The sequence below is a fragment of the Poeciliopsis prolifica genome, unplaced genomic scaffold, assembly GCF_027474105.1.
Source record: "Poeciliopsis prolifica strain line A6 unplaced genomic scaffold, Auburn_PproV2 SCAFFOLD031, whole genome shotgun sequence".
Classification (NCBI taxonomy): Eukaryota; Metazoa; Chordata; class Actinopteri; order Cyprinodontiformes; family Poeciliidae; genus Poeciliopsis; species Poeciliopsis prolifica.
In genome coordinates, this window is record NW_026562406.1 from 3,081,213 (window position 1) to 3,105,119 (window position 23,907).

The 23,907-nt window shown below is 39.2% G+C and overlaps 1 protein-coding gene across 1 annotated transcript in view; it reads left to right on the forward strand.

The window, feature by feature from the left end:
* galnt9 (polypeptide N-acetylgalactosaminyltransferase 9) overlaps positions 1-23,907 on the forward strand; it is a 102,275-nt gene that overhangs the window by 17,382 nt on the left and 60,986 nt on the right. The window contains exon 3 of the mRNA XM_055050575.1: positions 14,986-15,152. Coding sequence (XP_054906550.1) covers positions 14,986-15,152 — 167 coding nt within the window. The remainder of the gene's footprint in view (positions 1-14,985; positions 15,153-23,907) is intronic.

A 23,907-nucleotide genomic window follows, 5' to 3' on the forward strand; every position in this document is an offset into this window, starting at 1 on the left:
TTCTCTTGAAAAGTCCTCTGGGGGAGTTAGACTGCTAGATGAAAGCGTACTTTCTCCTACTGTTCTAGTTTCTTGTTAACTCGTTTTATGCTGCACTTTTTTAACGACTGAATGGGTTTTATTCAATTTGGGAGTAATATGTAAAATTGACTTTTTCTGACCTTTAAATCATGTTATAATGTTACTCATTTAAAACATACCTGGAATGTTGCTTTGATTCTTTCATGCATGTTTGAGAAATCCTTTAATCTGCCTTGGTGGACTGAGCCCCGCCTCATAGCTGCAGCTTCCGAGCTTCTGTTTCATAGAGCACACATTCCCCGCAACTCCCCTACTCAGCTCCTTCAGACTAGCCAGCAGCAATTAGCAAGCATCTGGAGGAATAGTGCACCTGCTCAGCTCATTATAGGAGCTACTTCTCAGTGAAATGCAATGTAGTGGTGACTTCCTGAAGGTGGCGTTTCAAAAAGAGCAGGAGACCCAATTTCAAGGCATTAAAATATGAACAAAAACGTTTTAAGCCACAATTGACATGTAGATAATTTTATAACAACTGAAGTTAACTGTTATTTGATTGTGCTATAAGATGCTTGGAAAATGCATAATACTGCCCCTTTAAGAATACCGGTTAGGTTTTGTTTTCTTTTAGGTCTTAGTTCGACTTTGAGTGAAGCTGTATTACTTTGCAAAAACAAAGTAGAGTCCTTTGAAATGTGGGATTGGTGCTCATTGTCTCATCTGTGCAATTTTCAGATTGAGCTTGCATGACACCAATGTATAACCTTCACACATACATTTAGAACAATGACAACATTAAAAAAGCTGTTATTTATCTGGAAACTGTCCCTTATCCCTTGGTAAATAGGAACAGAACACAAATTTACCAAACCCTCCCCTTCATTTCAGGAGCAGGTGAGCAAAGCGGTGTTTTTGCAACATGGTATCCAAACATGTTTTCTATTTCAGCTGAAAAGAATCTCTTTCTGAAAAGGTTCTGCTTTCATAGAGCAGAACCTTTTATCGGCCTCTCAAGTAATGAAATGCAACATTCATCAAACACTGCCTCATATCAAAGTTTTACTCTTATTAAAGACTGTATGAATTTACAGAGGGTAAAATACTGTTGGATGTCAAATTACAAAGTTATGCTGCATAAAGGTGCCTGGACTGTAATAAGTGATGTTGACTTCAAACTGCATGTAGTCATATGCTTCAACAAAACATGAATAGAATCTGAGATGATGATGATGATGATGATGATGATGATGATGATGATGATGATGATGATGATGATGATGATGATGGTGGCGGCGGTGCTTGGTTTGTGTTTTTGAACTTGTAATTAAACAAATGAGGAATTATCTGGGGGGTTAAGGGAAGGTGGTTTCCCCCCAGAACAGACCTTTAATGGCCTTTTTCTTTTTTTTTCCTTTTAAAAGAAATTTAGCGTTTAGAAAATGAAATGTAGCTCTAATGCAGTCGGGACTCTTGGGGCTTGCTGATAATCAGCGCTGCCAGTGGCATTTATATTACACCGTGTCAAAGAACAATGGCAGCAGGCAGAGTGGTGTAGAGGAAATCTGATGGCCAAGAGAGGTTTCTGTGGGTTTAGCGGCGGGATAACAATTCATTTCATCTGTGGCCCTTTGTTCTCTGCTCTTTCTCAAGCCCAGAAAATTAGACAAGGAATGGGGGAGTCGAAAAGGAGAAGATTGCTAATTAATAAAGTAGTCTAAAAGTGTTTCTAATGAAAAAATATTTTTTATGAAAAGGCAGAAATGAAGACTGCTGGTTTCTGATTAGAAAAGCTGCCTTTGTTAGGGGCTCTATGTGGTTCCCAGCACTTGTTGCTTCAGTAGGCTTGTCCTCCCACGCTGTAAAAGAAAAAAAGAATACAATACTTTTTTTTTCTTCTCTCCTAGTTTTACTAATCCGTTCTTTAATTGTCCCAGGAATAAAACTATTTTTTGACTCAACAAGCATATCAACAAAAGAAAACACAGAGTTGGTCAAAGAAAGCTTTTATCCCTGCCAGCTTTGTCATACTTTAGACAGAAGTAAAAAAAAAAAAAAAAAAAAGCCTCTAGATTTGTCATTAGATCAAGAGAAGAAGCATCAAACCAGAATTATAGGAACCAACACAATCTTGAACTACTGCTTTAGTATTGTTTTCCCTTGGCTTATCTGGCTGATATGCTAAGATAAGTGCTATTAGATCTCTAACTACCCAGGCTAGCTTGTTATCTTAACTTACAGTGGAAATTTTGTAACCTTTTTCAGAAGAAATATGAGATTCATTACCACATGAAAATTAAATACTGTGAATATGCAATGAATTTACACTGTTCACATATTACAGGGCTTAGGTCAGTATTCTGATTGTGATTTTTAGGGCTGTTGTAAAAGAATATTTTAGTAGTCGAGTTCTCTGTGAAATTTTGTTTTTAAATTTATCCGAGGAATCGGCTCTCTCTCTTTCTCTGCGCCATTCCGACCGTTCATTCCAACACGTTAGGAAAGTTACTCAAATGCCCTGAAAGTGTGTTACCTGAAATGCTGATAGCTTTGTAGATTGAATACTGCAGTGTTTCTCAAACAACTTGAAATACCCCCCTCCTCCCAATAACGCAATATGTTAATATACATAATCTGAAATGAAAATATAAGTATCTAAACATCTCCTAATGTGAAGGGTGGCGCTGTTTTTAAATGCAACTGGCCACAATAAAACCATGAACACATCAACAGGGGTCTTTTGAGTTATTTACAGATTCTGAAAGTATGGACACTAAGCTTTTCAATAATGGAAAACACATGAAAATTTAAAAAAAGTTCTTTACTACAAGTGTTGTGTGTCCTAGTAAAGTTTTAGAGCTATTTGTAATTTAGAAGCATAATAAAAGAAAAGAAGACTTGAGTTGCTTTGGCAGAAACAAAACATTTTGTTTCAGCCAGTAGATAGCCCAACATAAATAATTTTATTTCAGGTGTTAAGATACAGCTAGTCAGCATAGGGCGCAGCATTGTTCACCGACATATCGCATTCAGCACAGACGAACATCTCGAACGCCGCCACAGTTTGAGAAAGACTGCTCTGAAGATATATCTGACTGGACATCCCTTAATTCTTTCTCCGCTTGACGTTGTTCTTACACAGAGATGGTCGCTGAGGTGCCAGGCTGTCTTTAGCAAGTTTTGCTAACCACTCCATGTTTTGATTATTCATGCTGTAATTTGGTTTAGACCAAACTTGTAGGAAAAGTTGTGGATTAAATGAAGTGCTAGTTTGTGTTATGAGTGTGCAGCTCCTCCGGGGTAGCTGAAGGGCTCTGAGGACGACGCAGCACAGAGCAGGTCACATGACAGTCAGAACAGCAGATGAAGTGTCCTTTTCTCTCAAGGTGAATGTAATTTCAACAGATGAAAACGCTTTGATCATGAGTATAAAACTGACTCATTAGTTCAGCACAGGATTTCGCATTTACAATGCATGATTCTTATAAAAACAAAGAAGCTTCCAGCTGTTAGTGGAGTGATTTATAGCAGATTATTCAGAAATATCACTACCATATTTGAGGTGACTGTCCTCAGCCAGGAATAGATTGATTTCAAACAACATGTTTGTCGTAAGTCGTAAACTTTTGAAAGGAATTTGATGCCTGAGTGTCAATTTAATGACTAGGGATATAACTGAGCAGAAAGGCGGACTAGGACAGCCTCTGCAGTGTCACAGACACTGCACCAGTCTGTCTCGGTAATAAGAGAGCCTAGTCAAAGCTGTCAGTCATCCACACTGGAGCCCTGTCTGGCCTGGGGTCCCTCTGGAAAAGTCGAGAGAGGCCGCTAAGGACCAAGAAGTCTGGAAATATCTGCTGGAATTGTTGCTCCGACAACCTGATCCCAGATAAAGATAGTTAAAAAAAGAAAGAGAGATAGATGTCCTCTTGGGGTTTTGTGACAAAAAAAAAACATCTGTTCCACCCTTGAGAAGGAATCAAATCTGTTTATGCATCATTTAACAGAACATTATACCAGACATTCAATTAAGTCAATGAATTGATCTCAATTTGATCTTGTTTTTGTCATATTTTCAGGAATTTCAATGTGAAGAAGTAAACACTCAATTTAACCAAGCACACAAACAGAAACAGAAATCCCTGATTGACTAAGGAGGATAATGCTACCATTATACTGTTTGACTTTTATTAAATTAGCATAATAGACTCATGATGTGCTGCGTTTATCCCTCGTGAGTTTTGAAATCTAAACAAAAGACATTGTGTTGGTTATATGATTTTGTTTTCTGGACATTTACTGTTTTAGGTACTTTGGAAATGTAGGATTGTGTTGTAGCCTTTAAGTTACTTTTTCTGTGGTGTTGTCCTTATCTGCAGTCCCACTTCTGTAGTCTGACTTGGGGCTGTCAAGTAATCTGTCAATGTGTTTTAAATACATTCTTTGAAAATACAAATTTGTGTCAAATTCAACACAAACCAAGCCATTTTCATCTCTTCAAATTGGTGTGCAACTTCAGCCAGAAGCGCTTCAGGCATTCAGAAATTCATCCCAAAAACAGGGAGCCTGAAATCTGACCAATTCACCTGGGAAGAGCTTTTCTACTATTGTTTAGTTTCAAAGATGAAGTGAAATACTTTTTTTTAGGTGTTTTTTATGTGAGAAAAACCAACAAAGAAACACAGATGTTTGTTATCCCTTATACCAGCAATGGGCATTATTAGAAGAAAGAATGCCACTCAGCTTCACAAATTTGAAAGTAGCCTAAAGAATGACGCGATCAGAGAAGTTGCCGTATCTACGAAAGTTTGAATATGTTATTTTGGTTAGAGCAGAATAGTTGTTTGCCTACAGCAGAGACTAATGGCGTAAAGTCCTTCATCAGAAGTGCTGAAATCAGCTTTCTTTGACATGATCATGTGTTAGAAATTGCGTCATTTTGTTTGCAGAGGCGAACGGAGGCTAAACATTTCAACAGCTGTTCGTGAAGTGATTGGTCAGATGTTTGCTGCCGTGTTTTATGTTCTGCTATCCGCTTTTCACGTCTGCAGGAGACATAAAATTATTGCTTACAACTTTATATTTTTGCTTTGCTGTTTTTCTTCTTTTTTTTTCCCCCTGCTGGTAAATCAGGAGTGCAGAACTCCAGAATTAAGGTCAGACACACGTTTATAGTTCAAATAGGCATTAAATTGAAATCTGAATCATTGAGCAGAGAGGTGTGTGATGACTACAGGGAGTCACACTCCATCACCAAGGCAGAGAAAACTACACATTTTTCCAACCCCCTGTCTTTTTCAATACGCCTCGTCTGCAGGAAAACCAATTCATAATAATTACAGGCCCAATAGCATCTTCCACAAAAGCCTGTAATCCCCATTTGCCACCTGCTAGCCTGTATTTCTCTCCCTCTGCCCTTCACTTGTGCGAGTGACATTCTTAACTTGGATACAAAGGGGTCTTAAGTAGGCTGTATATTACGGTAACTCTGGGCCCGCCATCCGCCGTCCTTGAGAGGTTCATGGGTACGACATCGGCTCACGGGGGAATGAGGCGAGGAAAAAACAATAAACGCAGGCAAGCTGGTGAGATTACGGAATCCCCGGCAAAACAAATAAGGAGGACTGCAGGTTTTTGTTTTCTCACCCAAATCCAAAATTCATCTGAAAACGCCAACACCGCCTTTCAACCTCCAGTTCTCCTCTATCAAGAGGATTCCTATTCAATTACACTTAATCTCGCCTCTATATCCACAGTGGCTTCGCCCAAGATTTGATTTCTGTTTTTGACGAAAAATAGCAGTTAAATCCAAAACTTTATTGAAACACGGCGCATGCTGCGTTCTCCCCTCTCTCCGCAATCCACCCCCCACCCCTCGCGATGACCCCTCGTCTGGGTTTGTCCGCCTGCGGGAGGACGATAACTGGAGAGGAAGCCCGAAGAAACAAGCTTACCTCATCTTCTAAGTGCCTGATACTGCAGAATGGGATCATAAGGTCTTTGTGGCGCAGGAGCTCCTACTGCAAATTGTTACTCTTTTCACTGCTAGAGTTTATCTCTTGAAATGGGGAAAGAGGGTGGGGGCCTGAGGCAGAGGGGCAGAAAGGGGAGGTGACAAGGCAAAACGGTTATCTTTCAGGGAAAAGTGCTCGCAGATTGGAAAGTTGCTTTGGTCTTGCCTGCATTCGGCAGGTTATGGGAGGTTAATGTGAAATTTCACAGCAAATAAAAATGGCCAGTGGGGTAGGCGTGGGGCGGGGGAAGAGAAAAGTGAGAGGGGCCAGAGCTGCGGGCTGCTAAGGGAAGTGAGCAGGGGGAGGTGTGATAGGAATACATCTTAATCTGGCGCTCTGTTTCTGTCAAAGCTTGTTCCGGATCAAATTATGAGAGCTGGCCGGAGCGCTCAGTCCCATTACTAACAGATGAGCCGATCGCTCATCCTGTTACAGCTTTACAAGGCTTCCCTCCGCCACTGTGGACAGGTACAAATTTAAGGTTGACTGATGCCCCAAATTGGATCCCATAACCAGGGCAATGGAACTACAATATCACTTTATGATCTGGGTGCTAAAATCCTCCTCTCCTCCAACACGTTTTGCTTAGAAGCGATCCAGCTGCCTTGCCCTCCCCCCCCCCCGACCGCGTTGACATTTTCAAGACACCACTTCGATAAAATTCATGAGACACAACCTCGTTAGCGCTCGTGTAAGCGAACGGCGGTGAAATATACATCCAATCATTTTTTTGCGTACTCACCATGTCACGCTCAAGCCTTTGCAAAGTAGAGCTATGATGCAAAAAAAATAAAAAATCCCTTCTCATGCTCGTTGAAAGATTTTTCATTGTATTTATAGACCTGGCAAGTCAGACAGAAGAGAAAGCCATGAGAAAGAGGACCCAGTCGTTTGGGGAAAGGCATAAAAGCGCCGGGAGAGACTGAAATTATATGGTGGAGGGGTTATCAATATAAAAATTCACAGCTTTTTATTCTCCCAAAAGAGCAGGAGGACAGAGTTTAAGAATATAGATAGACCTATGCAGTGTCCTTCATCAAAAACACCATCCTTGGTTTTAGCTTTACCTTTATTAGTCTCTGCTGTCAAATGCAAGCAAAGTGTGGTAATGGAAGTGATTGATAACAGAGCATGAAATTAAAGCTTTTCCTCTCCAGAGACGCAAATACTACCTGCCCAATACGGAAACCTTGCAAATTGTCATTGTCACGCATGAGGAGATGTCACTATTAGCTAAAGTGTCTGGTAAGAAATTCCACAAATGAGCCTAAGCGCATCGCTCTAAGTAGCAATCTCTGGGATCTAATTTTATATCATTTAAGCGGGGCACCTTAAGTCTCCACTAACATCATTTACATTCGCTCAGATAAACCATACAATGTACTATGATGGTAGTTTCCAAGTATTATTTCATAATTGTTTTTGGGCTTTTTTTATCACCATCACTAACAAATAACAAAATAATGAAAAACAATAATTATGATATTGACATTCTACTCTTCAATTTGAACAAAGGACAATATGATTAAAGCGATTTTCAATGTATCCACAGTTTTCACTCCATGCAATTCTTTTTTTCATATATTTCAAAGGATCTATGAGGCTCAGTGAAACCTGAAACTGCTGCTGCGCAAGTTACTCAAGAGGTTGTTGCTAGGTAACCAAAGAGTGAGAGAGTTTGTTGATCCCACCATCTTTGTTTAGCTGTCTGTGAAAAGTTGAACGGATAAAGTCTTCCCTCTGCCTACATTCCCCAGAATGCAGTGCGTTTCTGTATCAGAGTTCAGTAAAATGAGTTAATATTTGCAGACATATTATCTATTGATATTTGTCATAAGTTTGTCGCAGTATGAATGGTTATTGATTTATCGTCCAGCCCTAACAGAGAGACTAAAGAACATAACATAGATTTTCAAAATAAGAGATCGAAGAGAATGAGCTTATATAGTCATATCAGAAAGAAACTAAATTAAATTGGTTGGTAATGGTAATATACACTTACAGTTAAAAACGGTTACTCTTTTTTTTGCAAATGGACTGAGTGCATGTTACTGATGATGCTGCACATTCTGCTTTGCTAGTGACTCAGCAGAGTGATATCTTTTCCCCGGAAAGCAGGAAATTAAACGCCACATGGGAGATGGCGAGGGGCGTCTCTGACAAAAGAGAGGGCCTTTCTTCTGGCATCTCTTCATAAAAACGTCCTCCAAGGAAGGGATCGAGACCCCAGCGACTCTCTCAGCGATTCTAATCACACGTTTCAGATTCTCGCTGTCAGTCGTACTGAAGTTAGTGCTCCATGATGCACTGCAGCAAGTCATCTTCGTAATGTTGCTGGAAAGACGAGCAGTGCGGATAGGATTCACTGATGGGCAAAGGACAGATTTAGCCTTTTGTTCTCCAGAAAATGTGACTGACTGAAAGTAAATGTTAAAGACTTAAATAAGAAAATTATGTATTCTCGATGTAAAAGTTTCAGGGATTATTAGGTATGCAAGTTCTAATGAAAAATACTATAAAATATAAAAATCATATCCACCAAGATATAGAGTAGTTACATATGTTTCATCATGCTTTCATGATGCATAAAAGTAGCATGGATTAAAGTAATTCTGCATATTAAGTCAGAAGTTAGTGAAATGCAAAATTTAAGATGCAAGTGGATTCAGAATTATACTTATTTTAGTATATAGCACATTTTCAGCAACTAAGTATTTCAAAGTACTTTGCATGAATTCGAAAGAAATAGGAACAAAACAACAAAACCAAAAGAAAGACAAAACGGTAAAAACATAAAACTACATATCGGTTCCCCGTGTTTAATAAGAATAAGTCGTCCATAATTTATGTCCTAGTAGGGATTCCTCTCTATATACAACTAAATGTTGATTCTCCATGTTTGATTTTATTAGAAAGTACTACTGCGACTGCGTCATTTGTGGTAACTCAACTGTTCAAAGAGCAAAATGCCCAGCTTGTTCAGGATGGTTTAAAAGTGCAGAAGGTTCAAACGACTCAGAAATGTTAACATGCTGCTGTGTGCAGATCTCTGCAACTATGGGATCACAAAGCCTACATCTCTGTGACTCTCTCAACAACCTGTGTGAAAACCTTTGTCACACATCTGATAGATGTGCCGCAGGCTTTTCTAATGGATCCTGTCTGTTTTCATGTTTGCATTGGACTTTAACATTAGTCGCCTCACAAAAGGGCTGTGTCAGTTCTCAAGCCCCCAGTTCATCTTATAACCGGACGGTCCTGTTTTGTTACGTCATTATATTCCAAGAAGTTAAATTTATTCACTTACATAGTGCATTTCAGCAACAAAGCAGTTCAAGCTGCTCCCCTTCATACAGTCGCTAATTGTAAAACAAGCAATGAATATCACATTTCGTCAAATGGCATCATCAACATACATCAACTATGTTGATCAAAGTTCCATTTACTGCTAATCAAATGCAGCTCTAAGCAGCTGGATTTTTAGCCTAAGCAAACCTTTTCTTGATTTCTACACCTCTTCTTCTGATGGTTTCCCAAATATGAGAGTTCAGTCCCCCTCTAGGGTTAGTATAGGAGAACACAGCTGATCCAACTGTGTGCAGGCAAATCCAACTTTATCCTGCTGCTCGACTTCCCAGCTCCTCTCTGACCAGAAAAATGCCAGTCCATGTCCATGCCAGTGCCAGTTTGTAACAGAATCAGCATGTCCACATCCCAGACGTAACCTTCCACTTTGCTCCCAACTCGACTCCTCTGTGGATCCCCGTTGGTTAAAGTTTACTTTTAGACTGACTGAGCTCCAGGAAGCAAGTCACCCAATAGATGCTCACTAGCAAGTCCTCCTGTTCCCCCTCTCTAACCTGGCTTCTAGGTATGTGCCAGTGTTCCCCTTAATGGTGCAATACATAAATCTGTCAGAATGATTTCTGTTTCCACTCATTGTAGCACAAGCAGGGTTTACCCAAGCACAGACTGCACACGGAGAAACCTGAAAACTCTAGTCGTAACATATCCATTACACCCCAACAGGTTTGCCATCTTTAGCCAACCATGTGTATGACGTTCAGCAGCAAGAGCACAGGTTTCTGAAAGCATGCGTAATGATTCAAAGCCACTCTGCACATGTGACGGCTGCCTCTAACTCAAGTGACAGTAGCTGCATTTCCATTGACTATGTAAAGTCGTGCAAATTGGAACTGAGAATATAAATTAGCTGAAAGGAATCCGCAATAAAAAATAAAAAAAAGACATTTTTTGAGAAAGATTTTTTTGGACTAGGATGAGATTGTTCACCGCCTGACTGCCAATTCAGTCCCAAACACTGTGTGAGGAATATGTCCAGCAATCACAAGTGAGAGTTCAGTTCTAGTTTCCATTTTATTTTTCATTTGTAGATTTTGAGCCATTGTTTTGTATTCATGTTTAGCAATTTTGAATTTTTTTCCAACTGATTCTCTGGAATTTTATCTTTTTTTTAAATATTGTTTTATACATTTTCTTCTTTATAGATTTTTTATATATATTTTATTGTGCACAAGCAGGTTATTTTTGATTTGTTGGCCTCAGTTTACATGAAAAAGTGATTAGATATTTGCTATATAATTAAAATTTTCTGCTGTTCAAGCTGCAGTAAAGCATCCAGTGGATTTCCATTTATTGAATTGTACAGTTCATCAGCTCAGGTTGGGGGCCGGCGGGCGGGACTGGTCACAAATATTGCGGGAGTGACAGAGACAAACAGCAGGAGCTTGAGGTCGTGGTTAGAAATTCAACGGCAGTGGGATTAAAGAAATTTGTTGCACGCCCAGAGCAGGTTCACCATCCAGCAGCAAAACGACGTGTTAGGTAAAAGCTGAATGTTAAAACATGCGACACTTATGAGATTGTCATTCCTAAAAAATAATATTGAACACCACATTTCAACTTTTCTCCTCTTCATAAAGATGTGCTTCTTTGTGTGAGTCTCACGTAAAAATATCAATTGAAAGTCAGCGGTCGTAACAGGGCCAAATGGGAGACGGCAGTATGGATGGTGAAATTGTCACACGCACAAGTTCAGTCATCTCGCTGTTTTAAACAGCATGCAATCAGTTATGATTCATCTTCGAATTTCAGAAATGAGTTGGAAAAACATGATGCAGCAGTGTTTGCGAATTCCTTGAAAATGTGTGATTAAATCTTTTGAGCAGGCTTCCATCAAGCCTGTTCACGTATGAACTTACCATAAACTGAGTTGTAGTAATGATAAAAAGAAGAGGTGACCAAGTTTGACTTTCTCTTCCTTTTTCTGACAGATTAGTGCGATTCTGCCCTCACTAATTGTTCTTCAAAAAAACAATTAGTTTTTATTCCGATGCTTTACTTTGAGTAATTTTTAAAGAATGCGCTGTTGATAATGCATTCTGCAGCTGAAGAGCCATAAAGTAACGATGTTTCAATTTCTAATCAATAACAATAATTTAACAACTATTTAACCACAGTTGCTTTTATTAATAATGCAGGAGCCCAGTGGCTTTGTCAGCCTCCACGCCATCCTGTTTACAGGACCATAAACGTTCATGTGATCAAATAAATGTCTCTTTAAAATTAAATCTGCACAATCCTGTGTCTTCTTCTTCTTCTTCTTCTCAGTGGAGTCAATTTCTTTGCAGTTGAAGTTAAAGTTTTGACATTTTACAAGAATCCGGTCGCCTGCTATGAAGTATGAGAAAGCGATGATGGGGAGGAAAAACATTAAGAAAAAAAGGGGGAACATAAGTGTATTCCCATTTTAACGTCGTAAGGAAAGGTGTTTACTATGTAACTGCACAATTCTGTGTGCACCATCTGTTGTGTCATCCCATGCCGTCTTTGGCCGACGCTTTTCACTGAAGGTGAGAATCTTCTCAAGCCCTTCCACACACACACTCACACGCACATACATTCACGCACTAAAATTCACCCACACAAACCAGTTGCTGCAGAGCTCCAGGAAGGTTTTCTGGGTAAGGGAAGGAGGATATAACTTTAGCACCATGCTGAGATCCATCTGCTGTGGAGCCGTCCCCCAGGGGCCTGACACCGTGGATGCTGCTGTGTCCCAGTTATCGCTGCTATCTGGGAGCCAAGCACCGGTGGAGTTCAGATGGCTCATAGCAAGACAGGAAAAGCAGTCACCGGGCCGGCGTGCAAAAAGTATTCACTCTCTTTGAACTTTTTTTCCCTCCTCTTGACATGTAAGCACCACAAACTTCATTGTATGTCATTTGAGTTGCATAAAACCCAAATGACATAAAGTGGGAATTAGAGCAGGACAACAAGCCAATAATAATATAAACATGTGATCAAAGTGAATAGAGAAAATTCAACACAGTTCTGGACTGAACTTCAGTCCAGAACTGCACAACATTCTGGGGGAAGAGGAAATACTTTAGCCCCTCAAGCTCTCATGAGACGTTGAACAAGGCATCGACTAACTCACTCCCTCTTTGGTTACCTAGCAACAACTCATTGCGTAACATGCGCAGCAGCAGGTTCAGGTTTCACCACCTTGCTTCATAACTGCTTTAAAATAAAAAAGCAATGGCGTTTAGTGACAACTGTGGCTAAAAGAGGAACGGTCACACCACCAGTACGGCAGTTTTTCAGATATTTACAACAAAAAAACGAATTAATCATTGTCAATATTGACTGAGATGAAATGCTCATATTGTGATGCACTTTTCAGCCGTATCGACCAATCCAAGTTAGAATAACTGTGAAGTAGAAGAAAAAATAGGCAAGCGATGCCGATACTAGTGTTAATGCTAATATCTGCCACACACTGCAAAAAAGTGTTTCAGTGCTTCTTTCAACTGATGGCAACAAGCTGCATGTCAAACAATCTGCATAATACCCTGGGGGGAAACCCTGCACTTTACGGAAAGGAACTGGGGGATGTCTCTGAGCATTATCACACATGCATAAAATGGATGTGTGATAATGTCCACATTGGGATCACATTGGTAAATGCCTGGTTTGAAGTTTGTTAAAAAATCTGTTTGTTTGTTTTTTACATCTGCTGCCTTCAAAGTTAAGCCAAAAATCACTAAAGCTCAACTTACCACATGGATTTGTTTCTATTTTAGCTAATTTACTCTGATAAATTTTCTTGCAGAGAAACACAAATGATTCATTGTCGTGCAAATAATTCTCCTCTGTTGGTAATAGTCACCTCATTAGTCCTACATAGTGATTCAGCCTCCTCAGTAGGGTACAAGAAAACATGGAGAAAGATGGTGGAAAATGTTTACTTTTTTTTTCTTTCTTCCAGCTTCAGCATTCAAAGCCTAATTGGGTTTGCACTAACACATTCCATGTATGTGCCTGAGATAGCCAATTGCTTCAGCAGCTGCTAAGTGCCGTGGTCTGGTCAGCTGTGTTGTATTTTACTTCAAAGCTGGTGCAAATATGTGAGAAAAAAATCCCCCAAGCATCTCTTAAAAAGACTGCAGCGGTTTGGTGGACCTGATATCAGTGTGCAGTTTGTCTTATTTAGTGTTGGTTAAGTGGTAAGTTGAACTTGGGTTTTAATAACACATTTTGAAAAAAAGAGGTTATTTTAGAGTTATTATGTGAGATTAAATAGAGGATGAAAGGCCAAAATGGAGAGGGAAAGAAATTACCATACAGAGATGAGAAATTTGATCCTGCATCGTAATCATATTTGGCCTTAAATTGGACAGAAGGATCTGGTTAATCTGGGTTGGGTTATATTTTTTGGAGTCTGTAAGCCTTTCCTGTGCACTTTCTAAATCTACAGGTACTGTTGTAAAGAATGGCAATTCTCAAAACACAGATGCAGATTCAGACATAATGCCACGTCAATATGTATCCTGTTAACACTTTTTTTGTTTGTTGAAGCCTTATGATTTCTGTTGTCTCAAAAATACACATGGAATAATGAATTGGTCACATTAAAACATTTAATCCACTGAAATACTCGACATTTTGTGTAACTTTGTAATTTGTGAATTTGACCAGAAAACGTTTTTTTTTTTTTTTTCAATTGTCTACATGCATCTTTATACTTAAATATTTCAGCTCTTCAATCAAAACTGTCTTCAAAAATATGTTCAAATGCAGTTTGTAGATGTTGATTTTATTTATCCGGAGGGAGAAAAAAAAACATCCAGCAGTTGTTTTGACTCTTTGATCTTATCTAGAAATCAGATTTGGAGCTTTGAGAATTAAATCCACAAACCTCTGAGTTAGGCAATGCTAGCAGATGAAATATTAGGCCAAAGTTCACAGCGCTTCTTGGTGTATTCCTACCACTGAATAAAAAGGAGACAGATTTTAAGTACTTTGAAATGCCTCCAAATCTCAGTTTCTATCAGTGTATGAGAAAAGATGCAGTATAAGGGTCAGAGGTTGACATAAGGGAAAACCTGAAACCTATAAAAGAGCAAAATATGTTGCGACTATGTACTCTTTTGCTTATTTACAATACTGTCTAGATATAAAATGTAAAAACAAAGCAAACAAAATACTTGAATTAATTGTGAGACATATCCTGCAGGTGCTGCAGAGTAGCCTTAATTTAATCAGATAGAACTAATTCTTCAAAGTAAACCATTTTCTTTTGGTTTTTACTTGCTCTCATACTGAGACATTGTTTCAGAAGCATACATTTTATTTTGGGGAGAAAGTCAAAATAATGTGCACCACAGAAATAAATGTGTCAGTGACTATAACAATCTGACAAAAGAAAATGGACAAGCTTATTTGTTTTCATTGTTTTAGCTAACAAAACATTAGCTAACATTGAAATTTTGTCTTTTTCTTCTCATAGACGATCTGATGTGATCAAACACAGGAAAAGCAGAAACTATGTTATTGTTGTTAATTTCACCAGATGTTACGATTCTAAAATTAGAAAAATATTTTTGGCAGAGGCTAAAAATCAACTTTTACATGTTTTTTTTTGTTCCATCAGGTGTAAGCAGTTGACGTACCCGGAGGACCTTCCTCAGATCTCCGTCGTGTTCATCTTCGTGAACGAGGCGCTGTCGGTGATCCTCCGCTCCGTCCACAGCGTGGTCAACCACACGCCGGCACACCTGCTGAAGGAGATCATTTTGGTAGACGACAACAGTGACAGCGGTGAGGTCATTTTATTGTTTATGACATTAAATCCAAATTAAGCTACAACTTCCTTTAAAAAAAAGTAGCAAGACAGAAAAATATATAATCAGTGAATCAGTACAAGACAACCTTGGTAGATACCTATTTTTATCTTTTTTTATATATTTGTACAAACATCTCATCAAGTTGCTTTTCAAATTGCGCATCAAACTATCCAGAGGTTATCAGAGTGTTATAGATTTGGTTATTCAATCGTTTCAATTACTTTTTGGTAGATAAAATGGGGTGTAGATGACGTGATTTTACATTTTGCCTCCATCTGTTCTATGTGTCTGAGTAGCAGAAGAAAGAGTGAATAACTCCCGAGGTGAACACATCAGTGTGAGGGTTTTAAAATAGCTTAAAAACAAGAACGAAGGAAAGGGGGCATGGGATTTATCCATCCTTCTTTAAGCTGCTGCATACTGCTGTCTCCATAGCGATGTGGGCAAATCCTTTAGTTCCATCTATGCTGTGACGCCCACACCAGCTGACAGCGTTTTGGTTCCACATCCCAGGAGCTTTTCCATTTGGAGGGCTGACGGGTCGTCAGCTGGGTTACCGACCACACCGGGCTGCTCCCCAACTTGGCACAAAGCAACAAACCTGCCTCGTTTAGGATCTGCAGAGGAAAATGGTGCTTCAATCGCATACTGAGTGAAGGCTGATGAGGATTCACCGGTGCCTGGTTTCTGCTCCCCGCTGAGGAGCTCACTGCCTTCCTTCCAAAGAGGAGACAGTTAAAAGCCAGTGAAGAGACAGAAACAGAAACCGACACCACTCCCCTCTTTAGATCTGGCAGCCCTCAAATTTAGGCTTAATGGGTTTAGATTTGTTTTCTAAAGTACACTTAAAAATGACCTAATTTGAATGTATGTCAAAAGCAAGCATAAAGTGCAAATGCAAATCAAGACGAGGAATGCCCGAGTAAAACAAGATTTCATCATAAGCAAACACAAAAGCTGATTGACACCCTGTGGAGGAAACACATTCCAGCCACTTGTATGTCACTGTTTCAGTCAGCCCCCAGAGCTTGTGATCACAGATGAGGGCAGGAACATAGATTGACTGGTAAATCAGGAGCTTTGCCTTTCAGCTCAGCTCTCTCTTCACCACTTCAAACTAGTACAGCACGGGCATTACAGAGCACGCAATGCCAGTGCTCTGAGATTGATCCCTCCATCAATCTCTGCTACATTTTTCCCTCATTTGAGAACAAGACCCTGAGATACTTAAAACTCCTCCACTTGAGGCAGGCCTTCATACCTGGAGAAAGCACTCCATCCTTTTCCGGTTCAAGACCATGGTCTGGGATTTTGAATTGGTGATTTTTATTCTGGTCGCTGCGCACTCGGCTTTTCCAGTGAAAGCTGGAGGTCACGGACTGATGAAGCCAACAGAACCTCTTTGCTTGCAAAAAACAGACACCTGGTCCTGAGGGCTCAGGCAAAATGGCTCCACTCAAAACCTTCACTGAGCCCAGAAATTTACTCCATAAAGGTATGGAACAAAGAGTCCAACTCTCACGGAAAACGAGTTCTGAGTGGAGGCCAACGTCTCTGACACCAGTCATACTGGGACCTGTCGATCTATATAAAAGGATCAGGTACCCCGTACTCAGTGACGTGTGGTCACATCACGGAAATATAATGTATAATGATAAAAAATTATTTATATTGCTATTTTCACCCTGTAATTTGTAGTATCTTATAAAGTCTTAAAAGTAGAACACTCTGGAAAACTGCAATCTGACATGACAATTTACACTTGAGTTGTTTTAGATGTAGCGTCTATCCAAAATATCCGAAATGCTAAGAGATTGAAAGATATAAATCTGGCTCTCTACTTTTCTTATGTATAGCCTGTCTGTTTGTGAGGGTTTGGGTTCGTGTTTTCTCACCCTCAGAAACTGATTTGGTTGGCTCAAAATCTTGTCATGAAAACGAAGCCTGCTACATTGGTTACACGGCCAGTCATGTTGTATTAATGCTTCGATGACAACAGCCTGGTTGAAGCTTCCTTCGCATACATTCCCTCGTTAGCTTCAAATGCATGTTGTCATTTTTGAAAATGAGTGATTATACCATTTTGTCACCGGAGAGACTTTGACGTTTTACATTGGTAAGAGGTAAGTCTTTAAATCCCCAGCAGAACAGGGCCAGGTGTTTTCAGGTAAGGAAATGGAGTGAAGTGAAATCTTGAAGTAGTTTCAGAGCAAGTAACAGCTGTGTTTGTTTATTGTTATGACTGCTCAGGGATAACTTAAATCAGCCATAATTAATTTAATGTCAGCAAAGGACTTCTTGACTTTGTGAAGTAAGTGGAAAGTGGGAACTAATACCTCAGTGTTATTGCACAACAAAATGTGGGAACCTCAGGGCATCGAGATTCAAGTTATTACATATTATTATAACAAATACCTTTTAAAAAGTAAAACTATAGAATCCCTTTTCTTATCATAAAATACATTCTTTAAGAAATAAAACTGGTGGCTGAAAAACTTAATTTGAATAAAACATCTTGTGCTTCAAGTATTGGTACAGCTAACAGTTCATGAAAAAGAAATGCAGTTTAAGCATTTTTCAAGTTCCATCAAAATTTTCAGGACTTATGCATTAGCATACTGTGATATTCTGTTCTCCTGGTGTATAAATATTTAATAACTCACAGTAACATTTCTTTTAGCCTCTGGTCATTAGGCTGGATGAACCTCTTCTTTTTATTTCCAGCATGTGCTGTGCACAGGAAGGTCGGGGTGGGCAAGGTGAGGTTATAAAACAACCTCTGACTTATTCAAATTACCATTTGCCAAATTACCGACGGTTATTTAAAACACATTTCTTTTTGAAAATGGGTTTGCGTTACCCAACTGCTGCACACTTGGGCACCACTGAAATAATATAAAAAAAACTAAATGAAAGTTTTTGAGTGGCCTAGTTAAAGTCCAACCATAAGACCAAGTGAGATAATTTGGCACATATTCCTCTGACACAATTAAAGCAACCTTAGACACAGGCTAACACATGTGAAAGTGCCATTGCTTAACACAAACTCTTAAAGGCTGTAATTTAGGGAGTGATTAGTTTTTCACATTTTACCAGGTTGGTTCAGATAGTTATTTTTTACATTAATAAATGAAAAAAAAAACTTTTAAATCTTTGTTTGATATTAATATTTTAATGAGGGTAAAACGTGCAACAAAAAAGTAAAAACGTGCAACAAAAAAGTAAAAACGTGATAAATGACCTACATCTTAAAAGTATGAAAAGCAGCCACCTATTTTTATCAACAAATAACTTGGCTGTCTAATTATCTTGTTTTTTTTGTTGTTGTTTTTTTAAAAATGAATGAATAAATAAATTCTATTCCCACTAATTAAATGTTAAAGAGATTGCCTAATTGTCACAGTGATGCTCCAGGCACGGAAACTCATTAGTAATGTCAAAGCAAAACAGTCTTTACCCACAGAAAAGTAACCAATTAAAATTGATACCAAATTTGCTTCCACGGTTCCGTGCGATGTTGCTAAACGACCTCGAGGTGTTTTCACCGTCCGTTTGCCTCTTGTATCTTTAATAAAAGGTCACTTTCAGGTCTTTACCACGACTGTCAGCTCCTCTCGTCGGAATAACGCCGACTCCTGCTGAAGCGTGAGCAGATTTTCGGTGACTGCTCCGCTGCAACATTGCCAAATTAACATCAGCATGACCTTTTCAGGAGGGCCCTGCCTCAGCTCAAGTAACACGTTCGGTTTCTGGGACAGGCAGTGACATTCGGCTGGTGATGGAGAGGTTCATTCACAGCAACAGCTGCAGCAATCTTACTTAGCATTTCCGCTCCCATTGATTACCTTTTTGCCTCGTGTCAACCAGAATTACTCCAGGTTATTGTTGTTCGCGGCGCTAAAAGCACAGGAAGGCCTAATAAAGCCTACAGGATCCTGTTGCAGCACCAATTTATGAGTTAATGATTCATATAATGAAAACAGGAGATAAACTTAGCAGCAGTTGAGTACAGCTCATAAAATTAAATTTAAGTGATGATAAATGACCTAATCATTGTGTACATTTAGTGCTGCTAAAGCTTGTGAACATAGGATTGGCTTGTTAACGCTTGGCAGAAAAATTTATCCGACACGGCAACAGAAAATGTCACTATGAAAATGCAGAATTTTATTCACAGACATTTACACCTGCAGCCCTTTACCTACCATGTAGTGTGACACAATACAAGAAAGGCTAGTAATCTTTACATTTGGGTGAAAAGAGAATTTAAAAAATCATATTGCCTTTTGGCATAAGAAAATATATTTTAGTTTGGAAATTAGAATTTAAAAAAATATATATGATCATTTTTATTAAGTTATTTTTTGAGCCGCCTCTGACGGTGCATCTAATGATCTGAGTCGTTGTCAGGCTACCATCACAACACCCAAATGTCTTGATGTCAACGTTCAAACGAATGTTAACGAATCTCTGTCTTAGCTGCCATTTTTCAGCCTTCCCTTATATAAATGTTATGTGCCTGAGTGGTTTGTCTTGGCTGTGGTTATGTGCACAGTGGTTATAAATAGAAAGAAAGAAATGGCACAATATAGAATAGAATAGCATTTATTGTCATTGAACAGGATTCAACAAAAGTTCTATTGCAACTCCCGTGCAAAAAGTCAAAAGCTTCAATATCTTGAAGCTTTTCCACTTAACTCTATTCCTTTATGTCATGCCTCCAAGCCAGGGTCTGTTCTTAGTCTGCGGCCAAGCTTGCTCCCGAAGGTTACAAGTACATCTCAGCATAAACTTCCACTTTTAAAGTTGGTTTTAAAGTACAGGAAAGAAACATTCACTTCACCAAAGAAGGAACAAATACAGAACTCAGGAAGGCTGACAACAGCACACCCACAGAAGATAAGTAGATCCACCTCTGGAAGCAGCACTTTAGAAAAAAAACACACCGAAAAGATCCATGTTTTTCAAAAAGTCGTGTAATGATCTGGGTGTCGGTGGTTTGACTTGCAGATGTCAAACTGCAGACAGTTTTGGAAATGACAGTGGAGGAAGGAAATAAAGCTACTCAGTCCATGCTGGCTGCTCTTCCAAATAATGAATCAACATGAACAGCCTTTTTGTGCGACTTGGCGCTTCTCTTTTCGCAGTTCAGGATGCTTGTTGGCAGTGCAGGCAATTTTCTGTAAGCTTCGTAGAGTTGTGTGACATACGTCGCGGCTGAACTTTAGCAGTCGGGTAAAATTTAAAACTTGAACAGTCTTCGGCTTCAGGAAGCAATCGTTTCTCAATAGCTCAGAGTTCCAGCTCCTCTGGTAAAAACCAGACCCTTGTTGTAAACTTTGCTTTGCACAGACTAACTTTAATCAACATATTTGAATTAGAAAAGTTTCAGAACTTTATTTTTTTCTTTCTGTAAGAAATCATTTTACAACAGTACCACAGTGTACTGGAAATGATAGTTGTGAATCTTGAAGAGTAATTTTCATAAAAACCTTTTTTTTAGTAAGTGACAAACCATTGTATGAAGTAACATAAGTGTATGAATGACTTCTAGGCCTTTTTTCAGTAGTTCACTATAGTCATTCGGTGATGTTTCTCCAATAATTTTCTCAAACAAGTTTTCCCTTCAACACCATATTATTCCTTAAAGAGTCTGCTATAAATTTGCTTCCATTCATACTACTGCATGTTGAATATTTATTAATCTTTCACGTTTCACTTGCAGGTTTGAAAAGCCATCTATATTTCATAAGCGTCTTAAAAAGTGTTCAGTGCGTTTTCTTTTCTTTCTTTCTCTTTTTAACTATTGGCTAAGGAGGTTGTTCTCCTGCATTTCTCTTTTCCGGCAAAGTCCAATAACGATTACAGTCTAAAAGCTTTAAATATGCTGCAGCTGCAGGTCATGCTGGTCCTCAAGGTGTCATGCTGAACTGGCTTTGGACCTTCAGTCGGAGCACATAAAACTTCAAAGATGCTTGTTTACTTGGGGAGCCAAAATCCGGTTTTTAGCAATAACTCATGTAACATAGAATGTAAAAGTAGAGATTTCTTGTTTAATTAATTTTTTAATGAAGTAACATTTGGAACCAACGGCTCAGTTCCACTCAGTAGCATGACACTGAGTGGTTTGACATGGGTTGGTTCGGTATTTCTAACAGCGGACAACGAAACGCCCTAGTAAGTCTCATTCTTGTTGGAAGCAGTCGCAATTTTCTGTCCCCTAATCAATGGACTGTGTTATGTAGTTCTGACCTAACTGTACCTTACCGATGTCCTATGGACGTACAACTGAAGTGGGCACAGGAATGGGTCGGCATGTTGTTACCCTCCTGTTGCTCAGTGGATCTAGTTTTGCCCCAGTATTTCACTCTTGCTTGATTTTTCTTTAAGAAATGATGAAATAACTACATTTGCTAATGTAGAAACACCAGAGAGCCCTAAATGAAAGGAATCCTCAAAGGAACAACATTAAAGGGAAGGTTGTAGCGACTCGTCCGTTGCTTTAATACACTGCCAGAAGCTAACACTTGTTTTCTTCCAGGGTCAATGCTTTTAAGTTCAACCTCTTTCCTTACAGCACACGCCACAATATATTAAGACCTTCAGCAGGAAAAGGACTCCTGACAATCCTTCCGCTCACTGTGTGTCCTCAATCACACAGGCGAGGGATTAGACTGGCATTTTTTTTTTTTTCTCTCACCGGCTGATTTATATTGCAAGCCAATGTCAGCAGCTAGGTGTGGATACCACTCAGAGGCGGTGTCCCACAAGCGTCCTTATTAATCTCTCTTTCAGAAAGTGGAACGCTCAGCAGTAACCCAGAGGAGAAGCTCAAACAACCATCAATCCTCCAATAAAACACAGACAGCAATTTGCGAACCTCACTGCAACACGCACGCGTTGCTTCCGCCGAGGACAGCCGGCAGCGAGTGCGAGCACCAAGGACGCTAGATGTAATATTACAGCAGGAATAAATACATTAGTAGAGAAATGCATCATCGGGGACGCTGCACATTGTTTGTAACACAGCAGCCCTTGAACAAGAGGCTTTTCTTTATGTATGTTGAACAGCGTGAGTTTCTGAGGGAACGCCGGATTATTATGTTCGTTGGGAAAATATTACACCCTGACCAAAAGGAATCGAATGCCTTTCTCCTCTTGGGTCAAGATGAAAAATGGTCCTTCATTACTTCTTTTAAATGCATGTGTTAGTTAAGAACATTATGAGAATCCATGTGTTTTTTATTGAAGACGTGTTATTGCTTTGAAAGGAAAAGGTCAAAATTAAAATAACTTTGCCCTAAATCCATTCAGACCTCTAAATGCAGGGATTCGATTCATTTTCCTACTGGCACATGGCTTTGCGTATTGTAGAGGAAATTAACTTAAGTTGCTTTTTTTTTGACCTTCAAGTCACAGTTTCACATTGGAAGAAGTACAATTATATAGTGTTCAATTTAGCAAGCCGCATTGCCTCGTAAATGAGGCATTAAAAGGCCATTTTGAATAAGGAAATAAGCTGATTCTTTGGAAGATCAGCTCCTGACACATTGATGTGCATGTGTTTTATTTGCCTCCATTCTGCACAGTGTGTGTGTAAAGTTTAATAAGCACAATATTCTACAGCATCAGAGGTTGGTAAATTACTTTCGGCGCGAGCTAACTTTTGTTTTTCAGTACTAAATAATCTGGAGATGAACGCTGAATGAATAAACGTCAGTTTGTGTGTGCAAGTGGTCAAATAATCGTCAGCTGAATATACAGAAACGCTGGGCTAGAGGCCATCAGTTGCAGGCGCTGCAATTAGCATGCAAAGGAGGGTGAGTCTTTATCAGTGCAAAGTGTCTAAAAAGCACAGCATGAGATGAATTAATGCTGCCTCTGGCAGATTTATGGTTAAAAGTAATCTTCTAATTTTACAAATGCGTGTCTTTGGACTGAAAGTATAATTAGCATTTTGCGGCATCGCAACAAGAAATCTGACTAGAATCTGATAGGAGGGAGCTAAAGATTAGGGTGATGGAAAGTAGACCTTCCAGCCACAACTACATAGGTCTGATCACAAAACAGAAATTGTCAAAATACTGTGGAAACATAAAGAAAGTTGGCCAGCAGCAATATAAAATGGCTGGATTAGTGTCCTTATTTTTGTAATGTCTATAGAGAAAGATAAAAATCAGAATTGCACAATATTAGATTTTTTGTTCAATATCCAATGTGCCGATATACTAAAACACATTTGACCAGTAACCGATACCGATAGCGATATTTTTTCCCTGTACCTACTTACTGAAACTTTATGACTTTTTTCTACTGTGGAATTAATATACTGCATCATCTTTGTCACTTTATGCTGCTATCAAATGCAAATGATAAAAGGAAGCTGAAAATGATGTAACACTTTCAACTTGCCCTACATTTAATGTCAAATGTATTCCTGACATCCGCTCTCTCTAAGACAATGACACTCACATGGTTAACCTTCAAGGTTAACCATGTGCACTGTTAACCTTTGTGCTCAAACCTGAGCAGGTTTGAGCACAAACCTGCTCAGGGGCAACGCATGAAAAACACATCAGTCGTGCATTAATGCTCTCAGTTTCTTATGAGATTGTTCTGTGCTGCAGGAATCATTGTCACTGGTTTGTCAAATATAACGGCTTCGATGTCGCTAATTTATTTTGGCCAGTTGGTTTGAGAAGCATTTTTTCCCCCTTTATAACTAAAAT